This window comes from Dermacentor silvarum, chromosome 3 (genome assembly GCF_013339745.2).
Source record: "Dermacentor silvarum isolate Dsil-2018 chromosome 3, BIME_Dsil_1.4, whole genome shotgun sequence".
In the NCBI taxonomy this organism is placed as follows: Eukaryota; Metazoa; Arthropoda; class Arachnida; order Ixodida; family Ixodidae; genus Dermacentor; species Dermacentor silvarum.
The window spans coordinates 146,964,781-146,981,028 of NC_051156.1; the positions used below are offsets into that span (position 1 = coordinate 146,964,781).

Consider the following 16,248-nt stretch of genomic DNA (forward strand, 5'->3'; position numbering starts at 1 on the left):
TTAAGGGTAGTTAATACCTGCGAGACTGCGCTCGACTTTCTGGACCATATCTGGACGCCACAGGCTGAAACGGCGCCTCGCCGCAGGTTTTTCCTGGACCTGGGGCGCGTCTTCCGTCCCTGGTGCGGCGCTGCTCCCTTGTCCGGTCTGGAGAAGGCGGGCGAAGAGATGAGGTCAACACAGGTGGGTACAAAGGGTCGGTTTAATTATTCTCTACAGACACCAACACAGTGAAACACACCTGAAAAATTGTGAAATACTTCATCTACTTTCATATGATGGCTTTTTCAACGCGTAAGATATTTTGCATCCTTGTCAGAATGTATTTCGGAATTAAAATTTGTGCAGTGTAACGCAAATACGCTGCTCATTCGTTACTTTTCTTCTAATCTTGATAACGTGGAGATTGACCAAATTTCTTTCTCACCTTTTCCCAAACAAATCTATAAAGTTTCTCATCAACGTGAGCAGCGAAGCTTTCCAACTTTAGTGTATTTTCATCCCAACGTCACCCAAGTGATTAAATAATTGCCGAAAAGCGCAATGAGCTCGTATTCGTTAATGCTCACTGATTAGTGTTCCAATCATCTTATTAAAGCCTTTCCTAAGCATTCGCTGTCGGCCCTCTTCGTATACTGATATGCATTTAACGATTTACCACTTCACGTGTCCTTTGCTGACTGCGTTTTCTCACTCAAGGTTAAAAAAATGTTAAATACCGGAAATATGATTTCTTGAATTAGTTACACTAAGGCCGTGAAAGAATCGACAAACCAGGTTCTGGTAGTCAAATCACAGGCCTCGGTAGCGCAGTTGCGCAGCACTGCTGAGCTTGAGGTCGTCGGTTCAATTTCAGCCTCGACAGCCGCATTTCGATGAGGCCGAAATGCCTAAACGCTTCTTCACTTCGGGATTAGGTGCGCTTCAATAATTCTAACGTGTTCACCCTCTACAGAAGAGTTCATCGTGTCCATCACTTTTAAGGCGCCGTAACCGCGTGTTGTGAAAATCACGAAATGGGCTTTATGACTCGGAATGCGGAGAGTAATGCGGCGAAATTTCAAGCGGATGGCAAATTGTAAGCAAGGAAAGTAAGAAATTAAGTTTAGATAAAAACTTTTTCAAGTCGGAAATGGAGCAACATGGTCAGATTAGTTACCCTTTTCGTGGAGCAGTTTGCTCTGGAGCTACGAGATGGCGCTTTCGGTGGCACGCCGCTAAAAGCCCTCTAACTTCGTGAACGCTTAGCGACACGCTTTGAAGAATGCCGCCTCCTCCTCGCACGCCCTGTCCGAGGCCGACGCCGCGTTGCTATTGGCCTAATGGCATCACGTGGGCCGTCGCGCCGACGGGCCAACACCACCTGTAGAAAGCACCACGTAGGTGCTATCTAGGTGGTGTTGGCTGGGCGCTGGCTTCGATTCTTTACACTCGGGCTCCATCGCCATTTTCGCCCGAGAAGCGTCTGCTGACTTGCGAGGAGCACATGTTGTCGCCGTTGCTCTTCCGTGTTGTTTTGGTTTGCGAACGTCTTGAACTAAGTTTTGCGGCATGTGCGACGTCGCTTCACGGCATTTTCCATCACCATGAGCTGTTGCACCTTCCGATGACAAAATAGTTTCAGCAAAGGCAAGAAGCTTAATCGTTTTCTACGCCAACAGGCTCGAATTCGCGGGCACGCGAAGCTGCGTGTGAAAACGTGATTGCGAAACTTTTACGATTCAGCTCAATCCTTTAGACATTTGAGGCTCGAGCATGAAAAAAGCAACTCTGCCTTTTGTAGGTACTTACTAACTTTCTTTAGAGCGAATAACTTTGTTTGCCTCTTTTGTTCTTGTTCGTCGTTGGCGCCGGCCGGTGGACTTGCGATACAAAGGCACCGCTGAAAAGCGTGCGTGCTCTCTCGAAAACCGAGTTACGGGGTGCGTTCGTCGTCGAACGACAGCATCATAGGTCTTTGACACGCACGTGCTAATTCGCGTGAGCTTTAAAGTGTGTGAAGTTTACGATACGGCGGTGGAGCACTCGCAAAGAAAACGTGCGGTCGCTCGCTTGTTCACTCGCTGGTTTAGTCTTAGTTCATTTAGTCGTTTGCTCGTTCGTTTAGTCATTCGCTGCTTGTTCGTTCAACTATTAGTTCGTACGGCCACTATGTCTCTGAGACGCACTTGCTGTAGGACACTAAGGCTGGTGCGGCTGTGCCCTCTGCCAGCCTTTGAGCGTCATAGCTTACACGCGCCGCGAATTCAAGTGGCAAGGACGGCGCGGATTGTTTAGGTTACTGAGGGTTTTCTGGAGGCCAGGATGTTGGCCTTTGATCGTAAATGTGTTATTTACAACCATTCGCAACAAGGTCACGCCCTTGACAAATGTAGTGCATGCGATACATGTATGACGTTAGCGCTATTTTAGAAACTTATAAAAATGGTTATCAAACCAGGAAAAAAAAAACGCTGCAGTCACTGAATATATGTATATAACCCTCCGTGTAGAAATTATATGCTATACACTAAGTTACTCGGAGCTAGAACGCCAACGCGAACGCTTAAAGCGCACCGCATTGCTATGTGTGCATTCACTCTGCGAAAGGTCTGCTACGCTCAAGCGTTGCAGGCGGCGCCATGCTCGAGGAGGGAGCGTGAAAGAGGAGAAACGAGGAGGAGTGAAGGCGGAGGAAGAGAGTGTGGCTATTTTACGAAGTTTAAGGGGTTTTACGCGCCGCACGTTGACTCAGCGAAAGCGCGCGAATACGAAACCATAAACTCTTCTGGTGTGCTACTGTGCGATCAGCTGTCGGAAATTAAACTGGGTGTCGGAAACCAGCTTGCTTGCTCGCTCGCTCGCTCGCTCGCTCGCTCACTCACTCACTCACTCACTCACTCACTCACTCACTCACTCACTCACTCACTCACTCACTCACTCACTCACTCACTCACTCACTCACTCACTCACTCACTCACTCACTCACTCACTCACTCACTCACTCACTCACTCACTCACTCACTCACTCACTCACTCACTCACTCACTCACTCACTCACTCACTCACTCACTCACTCACTCACTCACTCACTCACTCACTCACTCACTCACTCACTCACTCACTCACTCACTCACTCACTCACTCACTCACTCACTCACTCACTCACTCACTCACTCACTCACTCACTCACTCACTCACTCACTCACTCACTCTCAAGTCCTTTTCGATGCTTTCAATATTCCAGCGAACAGTCGGAAAATCACGAATACTGACGAAGCGAGAGGGACAAAGCGTATCTTTCTATGCGCGCTGCCTCCTTTACCATCATTCATTTAATTGTGTACTGGTGTACTGAGCGTATGGGTTACCCAATAACTCCCACTCCACACTTTACAAAGTTACGCTCTCGATGGTACTGTGACAACTGACGTGCGCTAACCTCTGGCCCAGAAGCCGCGGTCACTGCGGTCCCCGTCTTCTCGCCATTGCCTCCGGCCTTCTTCTGTTTCCTGGAGAAGCGACCTTTCTTGTTCTCTGGCTTCTTCATGGTGAGCACGACCTGCGTGAGCCGGTCGAAGAGCACCTGGTCCGAAGCGATCACGGAGCGCATGGAGCTCGAATCCTGCTGCGAGCCCAGCTGCGAGCCGCCGCGGAACAGCTCTGGGGGCCGGTCCATGTTCTGCTTGAAGATGGCGGACAGCACACGGTCCAAGAGGTAGAGCAGCGTGGTCGACACCACTGTGCCGGAAAACAGCGACGCGCACACGAAGCTGCACAGGCAGGCGACCACGAACAGCGTGCTGCGGCGCAGTCCGAATCGCTCGCAGGTGCCGTGCGCCAGGCACAGCGCCAGCTCGCTCCAGCGATCGACAATCACTACCAGGAAAAACACCAGAGCCAGGATGAGGATGTCGACCTGTGAAGGAGTGGTGAGAAGACAGTCTGCACGTGCTTCCTGTCCCTCGGGGGAAAGGTGCTGGATTTCAAAGGACGTCAGGAGCTATGGATTTTTGTAGCTTATACACTACGGTTTGCCCCACTCAAACACCACGCGGCAGCGCCGTGGCGTTTACGACTCTAAATTCCAATGAGGACGTTATGGCTGTGACGTATGTCTGATCTGCGAATTTACGGATGACGCGGCAAATAACGAATGAACACGCTGCACGCCACAGTCGAGATATACTTAACTTATTACGTTCATGTGACCGCATATTGCTTTTCATTTCGAATAATCAAAACTATCCTGCTTTAAAACCAGCATTCACCACCACCAACACGTTGACACCTGATGTGATTCTGCTCTGAAGTAGCCTGAAGTAGCTTCTGTAACTACTAAACTTGCGCGCTCATAGTTTTCAACTTTCAACGGGCTTTCATACATGTGGCTCAGAACCCTTATTTAGGCTTAAGCTGCGTATGACACCTTAAGTGTTTTGCGTGTAGCTTAGCAGCACGCCATTTATCACACCAGAAAGCTTCTGGGTGGGTAACCAGTAGCCCGTCTGCGTTGTTCGCTCCAGTAAAGGTACCATTGACTGGTAGATGCATGTGATATTCAGGTAGTACAGATAGGAAACCTTTTTTTTTTCAAGATGAACCAGATCCACAAGCCGAAACTATGTGAGATGTGCTCTAATGACAAGAAAAAATGGGTAACCTTCCTCTAGAAAAACAATCGCAATTAAATGGGTAGGATAAGCCAAGCTGACCATGTGCTATGATCATATTTTGAATCACTGATGAGTCAGATCCTCCTGGTGTACGGATCAAAATGAGCCGAATCCGCTCTCCCAATAGGAGAGCGCTTTCCAGACAATGTGATAAAGGCAATATGGTAGTCTCATTGCAAGTTATGTTGCTTATTTTGTTACAGCCTTCAATGCTACTCAAAAAGATCCAATGTGATCGAGGCAATAAGGTAGTGTCATTGCAAATTGTGTTCCTCATTTTGTTACAGCCTTTAATGCTGCCCAAAAATATCTTGCGAGAGATTACAAAGCAGGCTCCATATGCTTTCTAGCAGACGAATTTGCTGTGTTCAAATATTATTCTCAGTGTTAATGATGCATAGTACTGTCCCTAACCGCCAATATTTTAATGGCTTTTCTACTGAAATCATATACAAATGTTCAAGTAGTTTTCAACAAGCTTGCGCTCCGAAATCGCACCAAATAAAGTGTTTCAAATCGAAACGCGTCAAATGCCAACTCTACATCATATTATTGGTCGAATACGTTGCATATTTTTTCATTGTTTGTTGTTTTAAGGTTGCTTTAGCTGGCATGTCAAACAGCATACAGTTGCTTGGACAGCGTTAAATTTCGGAACGATAACACATTTTTGCCTTCTTTCTCAAATTCTGTTTAAGCAGATTTGATTCATCTCGAAAAAAAAGCTCCTCAATGATCTGTAGCCCGACCCAAGCTCTGACAAGGCTTAGTACTCACGGTCAGGTATTGGTGGGCAACCTGCTCCGCTTCCATGAGTCCCATCAGTGGCACGGTGACCAGATGAACCAGCGCCGCACCAGGCTTGGGGAGCGAGTTGAAGGCCCACAGCAGCAGCGGAAGAAACAGGCAGTAGAGGCTGCCGCCAATCTACATTAAGAGTGCAATGTAGCGGGTGTGAGTCGCGCAAGCAATTGACAAATCTAGATCAATAAGTGAACAACTGTTCGGTTATTGCGTGTACGCGAAATTATGGGCATCAACACATAGGCTCCAGCGGCACTTCACAACAGAACCATGATGAAGTACCTGCATGACATGGGTTTGAATCCATTTATATGCTATTTTCTGATATGCCCTAAGGCAGTCGAACTTGAAATCAATAAATGCTTAACGTGATAGTATTAGTTTGTTGTATCAAACTGATCCCATAATTTTAAATCGTCCTGCAGTTGACGCAACCTCGAATACTGCAGAACAGCATCAGGAATGATGGGTACCCAACCTCCAGAGGGAGGTCGGATAACCCACACAAATGGCGTAGAAAGCCAGCGTGCCTCTTTCAACCCCTATAACGCTGGTTGCGTGCGTTCAAAGGTGCATTGCATTGCAGAGCTCCTCAATCGGGGCATCCTTGAGCCAGATGAGAAGGTGCGCATGAACACTGCCTCGTAAGCTTCGCTGTATATGGATTCCAGCAGGGCACGTTGGATCTGCTGCAATATTTTTAAGGCAAAAACTTTAGGTGTCTAGCAATGTAAAAAGTCTCTCCACTTTGTCCTTGTCCGTGCGCTGCTTCACCAATACGGTTTAGGTGTCTACGCTGGCGGGGACCTTTGGGTGACCTTGGCGAAACTTTACCGTGGTGAAAAATGGCCGGCGCCGCAAAAAGTAAACACACCTCTAAAAATGCCCGAATTGACCTCGCATTTCTCTGGGAGATTCCTGTATACAAAGTGAATTAGTGGCTTGGTGAATTTCGGTCTGAGTGGGAATCGAACCCGGGACTCCGCAGTGTGAGACGAGCACGCTCCCCTGAAGCCACAGTTGCTCCACGGTTGTGGCTTACAAAATGTGTGCCGAGTGCGTGTCTCATTGCACACGTTACGTGGTCACAGAGACGCGCTCGGGCCACTTCTCGCGCGTTCATCGTCGTCTTCTACAGCTGGCTCCGATGCTGCTGATCATGCCAACGTTCCCATACTGCCCCTCGCGCTCGTGCCACTACGCACGCGTTCGTCGCCGTCTTCTGCCACAGCTGGCAGGCTTAAGCCTTCACGTTTTACAAACGTGTAACGCTTGCTTACTTTTAAAAAGGAATTTTAACTTGATGAGCACTCTGTTCTCAGTGCATTGGCTTTATACGAGTCGAAGAAAGTGCATATCGATGGCGATACAAATCAAAGCACGTTCTAATGACGACTGCGGCGTAACCGTGTGAATGGTTATAGAGAACACTTTCGCGTAGCGGTTACTCTCGTGGCGTGAGTTTGTTCCAAAGTCATCTCTCGCTTACTGATTCAGTCATATTAACGTGCAGTATTGAGCATAAAGTCTTCGAGAAGCCTTCCTTCGCGAGGAGAAAAACGGCTTTGCATGTTCACGTAATCACAGCTCGACATCGTTCTGTTCACTGCGCTATACTGTTATATAAAGGACAAAAAAAGAGACTGACACATATGTGCGCACATGTGTGTCAGCCTATTTTTTTTTCCTTTGTATGAGAGAATAGCGCAATTGAGCACATGTGTGTAAGTCATTTTTTTTTTACCTTTATATAACAGTATGGCGCAGTAAACGGAACGATGTCTTACCAACAAGTATTACCATGAACATTTAAAGCAGCACTGGTTTAAGTGCGTATTGTGTGCAATAAACTATGGTTAGCGTCGGGCGTGTCTGAGCGGTGTTAGAGCGCCAGAAGTTCACGTTCTGTGAGGAGTTTTTTGACAAAAACGTTCCGAGTACGCAGTTTGGTGTACAACTGCAAATGCTCGCTAGACATGAAGAACACTTAGCGCAAACGTTAAAGTACGTACGTTTTCACTAAACCCACTCCCACTGATGTGGGATATGCATAGCTCATCATCTTAGAGTTCGCGTGGCACTGCAGCGCGGCGAATTCAAGCAGTTTTGTTATAACGCGTTATAATGGAACTGCTATGTCCCCGTAATCGCGGGTGGTGCAATGTACCTTGGTTCCCAGGAAAAGCAGTGGAATCAGGTAGATCGGCATCAGGATGCCCAGGTGCGACAGGCTCCGGCACTCCTGGTAGTCGTCGAGCGCGGTGCTGAATGAGCGAAGCTGAGTACAACGACGACTGCCGATGCGGAGATTCGGTAGGCGCGGGGGCTTCTACGCCTGCAATCACGAGGTGTACGTGAGGGCTCTGTGCACCTTGCTTAAGCGCTTTTCAAAACTGAGGCCGGCGAGCCCTGCACAGAGATGCTCAAAATGCTTGTAAAGGCCTCGTAGATTTACCTTCCTCCTGGCTCTGCGTGCACTTCGAGTCGACGTTGGGCATTCCTGCTGGGTCAAGTGAGGTTACGAGATTCATACTTGACTCAGCGCGGTCAGATACGAGGAAAGCGGGCAGCACTGGAGACAAACGAACCAAGGCTAAGCTGGCCGGAAAGCATATCACGAGAGCGCGCGCTGGTGTTGTTCGTCTTCTTTGAACGCAACACTCTTGCGCACGGGCTAGGTGATGCGTGAGACATTGGGGGAAATACAATAGCATGGCGTTATGGTATACTTTTGTTTAAACCTTGCTAGTGAGTGAGTGAGTGAGTGAGTGAGTGATTGAAACAACTTTATTCGGGCTACAATAGACGCGAGTAAACTCAACGTCACCTGGCTATAGTCCCACTCGGGGAACATCAGGTCAAGCCTGACGGCCATCTCGCGGGCCCTCTGGACTGCCAGGATTTGAGAGGTCTGGTCCTGGGCCTTAATAAGCTTTATCATTTCCTCTTGGGTGAAAGGGGGGCCGACAGAGGCGCAGCCCCGCAGGACATGCTCGAAGTCCGCATAACCACCACACAGGGGGCAGTCCGGGCTTGGGAACCGTTCGGGGTACATCGTGTGCAGTGCCGCAGGGCTCGGGTAAGTGCTTGTTTGTGGAAGTCTGAGAGTGAGTGCCTGGGCCTTGCACTGCGTGATTGTATATACAATGTCAACGTTTCTAACAATAATACTCTTATAAAAAAAAAACAGAGACTTGTGGTCGTGACTAAGTCGAAAGTTATTTGGCGTGTCGAATCCCATGACCTTTCCTTGTTCGTAATGCCATTGTGAACAATGAATTGGCATTGTGAAGATGTGAGCCATCCGCGTGGGTTCCGAAACGTCAAATAACTTTCGACTTGTCCAGTGACCAGAAGCCTCCGCGTTTTTTTTTTCTATTTGCTACCTGACCAGACGAGTTTTCATCGAGCCTTTGACAATGTTAGCACTGTGATATAGTAATCGGTACTTGGAGTATGGGCTGCCTAAAACAGCATTCATCCATGTATGACAGTTTTCTGCATCCGCCGACCGCCGCAAGAGGCTGCGCGAGACGATTCCTCGAAAGAAACATCCGTTATCGAAAGTCCTGCCGAGAGGTGCACAAATGCTCGTTCACAACGCCCGGAACGACTTCGCGCTCAATGAAAGCCTATATGATCGAGAAGTGACGGGCTTACGTTCTTGTGGCGAAGCACAAATCGGCGCAACTCAATCGCAACAACTCAGGGGCAAGAGCTCGACAGGCCGAGAGGGCCCGACCCTCGCCCGCTGTTCGCCAGATGCTCTGGGACTTCCCACGCCTCTAAAATGCCCGTAACCACCATCGTGGCGCTGCGATAACTCTGGGGGAGTGCTTGCAGCGCCAAACCTTGCCCCCGCCCGCGGTCGTGGACAAGTTTGCCCTACAGTCCCTGTAGGCCTTTGCTATGGATACTGGTGTGGCAAACCGGATCTAGGTCTTCACAGCTGGGATGGATGAGGGGTTCCAGCCGTCGATAGAAGTCCTTCGGAGCGTCTCGTCTTCTGTTGCAGCTGTAGGGTTAATGCTATTTGCACGTCTTATTTTTCCCACCTTCCCGCACCCCAGCACCAACTACGTTGCCATCCCTTCTTAAATATTTTTTTAGTTCATGTATTGCAATGCATTCTGCTTCAGCGCTTTGCTCAGGACGCCAGTGTAACTTCAGCATGAAGTTCTAACAGCGCGCGCCGAGGTGTCAACAGAAGCGACTGCAAGGGAATGCGCTTTAAGGCAAATTGATACGGAACAGCCGCCACTGTGTGGCTGTTCTGGCTGACCTACGTGTACATATATTGTAAATAGCCTTATGCATGAGCTACACATAACAATATCTAAGCCTAACTGACTTCAAATGATGGGAGAGAGAAAAAGATCACCGCCCAAGCACTCCGTACAGTTGGTTAACCAGAGAAACTGAAACGTGCGGCTCCGGTGTTTATCACTGGGTTAATCCCGACGGTACATTAAAGTTTTTCTCAATTATTGGTTACGTCTTTGTGTTTCTTAATGAGGTTATACACAGGTTCGGCTGCGACGGAGAAAACGACGTCACTGACGAAATACCCGCTGTCCGCCGTTGTCGCACTGCCGCTTGTCATTCTTCAAAATTAAATTTGTCTGTCACGTAAGACACTGAATGGTTCATACGCCCTTAAACAATGGCTCATACACCCGTGAACGAGGCCTCCCCATTACGACGACAAAAGAGAAGTGAAATTTTACGCTAGAATGATCAGCGGCAACAGAGCCAGCTGCGGAAGATGACAACGACGCTCGAGCCATTTCTGATGATGATGATGATGATGATGATGATGATGATAGTTTCTGCGTACAGGCGACAGGCGGACGAATCGGCTAGTCATATAAAGCTTCACTGTATATATAATAAACATCCTGATTTACCTTTAAGCCTGAGATGAGGACCAGAGCCTGACGTGAGGACACGAGATTGTCGTGAATTCCAGCGCGGAATGCTGTCTGCTTCAAAAATTAATCTCGTAATGGAAGCGTCGGCAGAAGGCTGTTCTTATTTCCTCGTGGCATTAGCAAAAAAAAAATGCGGTTAAGTGGACAGTTTTTTTTCAATGCTACAGCAAATATGAGGTTGCTCCAATAATGGCTGCACTGTCTCCAGCGGCGCCGACCTGATGTCCCGGATGCGTCGGTACATTCTCAGCTCGCGCGGCCGAGCGAAGGCGAGATAGCGCGTCGTTTCTGTTTTATTGCGATAGCAATTATATGCACACTTCTAGCGGAGTTCTACAGTCGTCGTCGCCGTGAGGTTCCATATAAAGTCCAAGGGCGATAAAATCGTAGCCGCGCGCCGTATATACATGTATAAAGTGCAGCTCTATATACCAGAAATACGACTTGCGCATTGCCCACATCCCGAACAGCAAGCACCGGAACCAACTAATGAATGTGAAAGACAGGTTACCTGTTGAATCATTCCCAGGAGTGGTGTATATATATATTTATATATATAACTTGCGCTGATTGCCACCAAATATATATTGGCGAAACAGGGAAGTTCTCCAGACGCCTCAAGGACCATAAACGTGACGTAAGAAACAACAGTCGCACGACGAACGCCATTGCCGAGCATGCGCAAGAACGTGATCACAAGATTGACTGGGACAATGTCACTGTTGTCGCCAAAGACAAGAACATGTGATCCCAGCGGCTGCTAGAATCGCTAATCATTCAATCAACGCCAGCTACGATGAACCGGACAGCAGGGACTATGCCTGCCATTTACGCACGTTTGTTACGTCACGTGTTGGCTACATAAGTGATGACGATTTCCTGTCCGAGGGTGCTATGCCCAGGATGCGCCGAGTTTCTCGTTCGCACGAGTTTTACCCGAGTTTTCTCTATGGCAGTTAGTGAACGGAGATAACAAGGAACGTGCAAAAACAGCAGCAAAAAGAAATGTTGAGATAATGCCGCGTATGACAACATGAGCACACCCTGCGCGGCACAATGCTTCCACGCCTCCAACACAGAAGACTGCGCAACAAAACGCGCCAGCGCCGCGTATTTTCAACATATTATCCGCGGTTTCTCAACATCTTATTGCAGTTTAGCAATACCGTCACTGTCCCGCTGCCTATCTGCACACTTGCCGCGAGCCGCTTGCCACGCCTTTCTCGGGCGCATCAAGGGCTTGCCTCCTCTTTCTGGCATTATCTTTCTATCCTCTGTCAAATGCGAACAGGGCACATGCGTTGCATTCTTGCACCATACTTTCCCTCAATCGAATACCTTAAAATACAACTGTACTGAAGGCACTGGGCCACGGTGCTGATGAAGGAAGAAGACAAGAAACGCTTGCTCGCACACTCCGCCATAGCTCCCATTAGAGTGTACTAGATTGGGAGAGTGGGTCCAACGAGGGCTCTGCGCTGAGGCATTTTTTATGGAAAATCTAGGTGGCGCTACCGTCACTTTCTTCCGAATGAGCGGCCCCGCTCGCCGGCCGGACGCTTGTCGCGTCGGAGACCCTACCGCAGCTGCATGGAGCTTTGACAGGCGGATACTCGATGGCGGTAACACTGATATTCTTCCCCACCGATCTATTGTAAATAAAATGGAAAAAGAGCGGCGGAAAGAACGCAAACGACGCCACAACCATGGTGCGTCGACAAGACGACAGCTACTCAGCCCGCGAGCTCGCCTCAGCCAATGAGCGCTGCCGAAACAGCTGGAGCCAACGTTTATTGACCGAAGATTCAGAAGAAGGTGACGGCAGCGCCGCCACATTTTCCATGTTTTTTGCTTCACCATCGCCGCTTGCTAAGGCGTCCGCTGGACCCACTCCCCCATTCTAGTACACTCTAGCTCCCATTAACTTGTTTCGCTCTATACCGTTGAAACGCTAGATCGAGTGCTGCTTTATATCGACAAACATCCCCATCGCACAACAAATAAAATAGCGAACAATTTATTCCTTAAGGTATCGGTTTTTTGTTTTGAATGTAATAACTTTGTGATGACTAAAGATTGAACGAATGATTAAAATTTGCACTTTTTTTGCCGCGAGTGGCCACTGTGAGGCGAAAGCTTACAAGTGGATACATTCTAGAGGGTCACACGCACGAGGTAGGTCATACGGTTAGCAGTCGCCAGGGGCACTGCAGTGCTATGTTCGATAAAGTGACTCATGCAATGATCTGTCCATTTCCTGTGTATTAGGGGAATGGAAACGCAGCGCTGCGGCATGGCTGTTCACCGCAGGTGCTTTACTTAGGCGGCTATTAAGGCCGCTGCTTTACCAACTGAAACGACACTCTATCCATAGAGACGGGAGGAACGGCTGTCGCTACAAAATGGCTGTGCGGTATTGTAGGGTCCGAAGTGACGTAGCACAGTGAAAATGCACGAGTTTGTCCGCGTGCGCAAAGCCTCCGCGATGCATTTCGAAGAACAGCGTGCTGCCCAGCTATACAATTCATCGCTTGTCATCGCAGGCCCAGTGAAGGTGCCTCCGTTTTTGCCTTGCGCTAAAGGCGGCTCAGAAAGGTGGCCGTGCGATGAGGACCATGCCAGCAACGTTGCAGGTGTTGCATCTCGGTGGTGCATGAGACCGAAGATAAACCGTCAGCGTTGGCTGCAGCGTGCCAAGGAAGGATTGCATAAATTTAGCTCGACGTTCATCATGATGCGGTGTGCACAGAGCTGCTCAGGCCAGCAGTGGAAGTCATAACGCTGCCAGGAGAAACCGATTGCGCGGAGCGTCACGGTGTCTTCGCTTGGCTTCGTGGCTTATGGCACCCAACGTAGTTCGTGTCTCTCGAGGCCTAATCGTCCAGGTGCGGGCCACGCATGCGTCGTCGATAGCACAACAGCACGACAATGCCCGTGCCAACGGCGACATCACAAATGTGTCTCTCGAGCGTCCGTGTACTTGCTATAGCAATGAAAAATTGTCGCAGTTTCACCCGAAAGGCGAAGCATCAATTGCGATGGCAAATCAGTAGAGAGCTACACGGAGTAAGGATAGTAGTTTTATCAGGTGTATAAACTTGCACATGCACTAGCACCAACAACGCGCAGAACTGTTGTCGACGCCGTCCGCATTTTGCCCGCGTTCGCACCGAACGCGCGCGGTGTTGGTGACTGTTGCCGGTGCCTTTGAGGGTGGCTCGGAGGTTTTCGACGAGATCAGAACGGGACACTCATCGAGCAGCGTCGGAAGTCTTTACTACCTTCTCGCCTCGCAACGTTTTTATATAAATATGCATTTGGTGCAGCAGCTAAACGTCGCATCCCCTCCCTCCCCTCCCGTCCCCCCACGGCCTTTCGCGCGACGGAAGAAGTCGCGTTTGCTCTCTCTCTATATATATGGTGATTGTAAAGGAGGAAAGAGACGCTTAATTCTGCAGCCCTTCAGGGAGCATTGCGCAGAACGCGCGTTTGCTCTCCGCCGTGCGTTCGCTCCCGGTGAAAACGCGCGCCCCTCGCGCGCATACAGCATACGGCGCGCGGCGAAGATTTCATCGCCGTTGACGTCATACGGAACCTCACGGCGACGGCGACGCGGACGGCAGAAATCCGCTTCGGAGTGTCCATATAATTGCTATCGCAATAAAAATTAAGCAAGTGTTATACGTTTGTAAAACGTTAAGGCGAAAGCCCGAAGGCACTCTTGGCACACGTTTTGTCAAGCTTAAGATACGTTTATGAAGAAGTGTGGCAACTGTGCGCCAATTGTACCAATCAGGCTTTCAGCCTTCCCGTTTAACAAACATAACACTCACGTAACACAGCAAGGAACAAGGACGACCGCAGTCCTGCGCCCGTCCTTGTTCCTTGCTGTCTCTGTGGTCCTGCGGTCATCCTTGTTCCTTGCTGTCTCTGTGGTCCGTTTGTTCGCGCAGTTAAACAATGTTCGCTAAAATGCACCAACTCGGCCAACAACAAGTTCTTCTAAGCGCATACGTAGCAGCACATACTTAGTGGCCCCAGAGGCACATCGTCCCACAAATTTAGCCTGCCGCATATCCGGGATCGGTCGACAAAAACGGACGTTAACCGGCTAGATATCCGTTACCGAAAACTGGGTTAAACTAGGCAAGAATGCCTCGCGCTAAAAAATTCTTCAGTGATGTATGCGATTCTCACGACTGAGAATGAATGATAGCGAAGCTGTATAAGCAACGTCTCACACCTTTCGGAAGTATTAGGCGCCTGTTGCCTGGCTGACAACTTCATTCAAACGCAGCAGCAGTTGCAACGAAGCAGCAGTTGCTGCTGCATTGGATCATGGTAGCATGACCAAGTGTTGCTAGGCTGGCACGCGAGCGCACGTCTGCTACTTTAGCCCGGCCGTGGCTGCATGCACATGACTGTCCTCGCTGCTGAGCGCATACGCGGCCCGTGTGCCCTATTTTGGAGGCAATCGCAGGCTAGTGCAAAATTTGATTTGAGAGATAAGCGGCAATAAGTTTTCACTCTCAGAGGCCGGTTCTCTGCATCACGCTTGCGTTGTGATAGCAACTGTACGCGGTGATCGGGTGATGTCTGCTCATGTTTGCCTGTGCGCCTGTGACACTATGTTTGTTAATTTATTTAGTAAGTGAATTATTACCGCAATTCACCCTGCCGATAAACCTACTTTACTTCCTGTAGTTGTGCAATAGCTTGTTACCACTATTAATGATTCGCCTTTCAGGTGAAACTGGCAATTTTTATTTTACAGAGTTTGATCATTATATTTCGAAGAAAGGGGCTCTAGCGGAAGTTTTTTGGCATTTACATTTCATATCGGCTTCGCCCTCGCACGCTATAGAGTTGATCGTCACGCGAGAATCACGGCGAAACTGCTCCTTAACAGCTCCGCTGTAGAAGACGACAGTTGAGAAAAATTGGGCAGTTTCGCCCGAAGTGATAGTAAGGTTTAACGCAACGCTGGCTCTCCTCGGACGGTGTTCCACAATTCACAGGGGCGTGGCGTTCGCGTTGGCGTAGCACATGACGCAACCGCACATGACGCAACCGCCGCTGACGCAACCGCTGCAACCGCAAACACGTTGGCGTGGCGTAGCACATGACGCAACCGTTGCTGCGTAGCAGAAACTGTCCTAGCAGCTACGAGGCGCTTCACACAGCTGGTCTGATGAGGATCGCCGCCAGCGGCGTCACAGCGTCGCACCTTGGTGATGTACATGACAAGACCGAAGGAAAAAAAAACTGTAGGCGTTAATAGCTGGAAGTCTACTGTCCGTTCCGCTCAGATCACTCATGATATGGAGAGGTTCAATGATCATGAAGGCTCCTTTAGAAGGAATATTGGTAGCTCATTTGCCAACAGTGTGACTGTGGTCCGGATTTTAAGCGTACTAGGATTCTTTTAGGCGCCTTCACCCATAAGCCACCCCTGCTGGCTTTTATTGGTTCTTTATATCCTCCAGAGACCACTCATCATTGTTCGGACAAATTCTTTTTTTTCTGTACTGGGATATAGAAACAATAAAAAAAATAAAAGGCGCAACAAAGAAAAACAAATTGACAGTTTTCCGCTCTGCCCATCGTTTACGCGTCGCTTGGCTGCTGCTGTTGCTGCTATCGCGGTGCGGGCATCGGACTCTCGTGTCGACGTCAACGCCTGCAACGCCGCTTAACATGCGACGACCGCTTCACGAGACACTGCATTGAATTCCGTCGCGGGTAATGTATTGCATAAATGTGCCGGCACGTATACGAACGAGGATAACGAGCAAGCAACAAACAGCTCTACCAGTGTGTTCCGCTAAAGCAGCGGGCTGAAGTCAGGTCACGGCTCA

General features: G+C 49.2%; 1 protein-coding gene across 1 annotated transcript; it reads right to left on the minus strand.

The window, feature by feature from the left end:
- LOC125944373 (uncharacterized) lies at positions 1-7,798 on the minus strand. Its single transcript, XM_049664783.1, has 4 exons — positions 7,627-7,798; positions 5,433-5,582; positions 3,422-3,898; positions 1-147 (listed from the first exon to the last, which is right to left on the minus strand). Exons 1-4 carry the CDS (start codon positions 7,666-7,668, stop codon positions 1-3), a joined length of 816 nt encoding a protein of 271 aa, XP_049520740.1. The 5' UTR covers positions 7,669-7,798.
- Between the last annotated feature and the right edge of the window lie 8,450 nt (positions 7,799-16,248).

What these genes read in the sequence shown, in the direction of transcription:
- LOC125944373 (XM_049664783.1), bottom strand. Translation starts at nt 7,668, where the DNA reads ATGCCGATCTACCTGATTCCACTGCTTTTCCTGGGAACCAAG. An exon ending in TGCTTTTCCTGGGAACCAAG is followed by an intron (nt 5,583 to 7,626) that starts GTACATTGCACC and finishes CTCTTAATGTAG; the next exon opens with ATTGGCGGCAGCCTCTACTG. An exon ending in CCGCGGCTTCTGGGCCAGAG is followed by an intron (nt 148 to 3,421) that starts GTTAGCGCACGT and finishes CGCCTTCTCCAG; the next exon opens with ACCGGACAAGGGAGCAGCGC.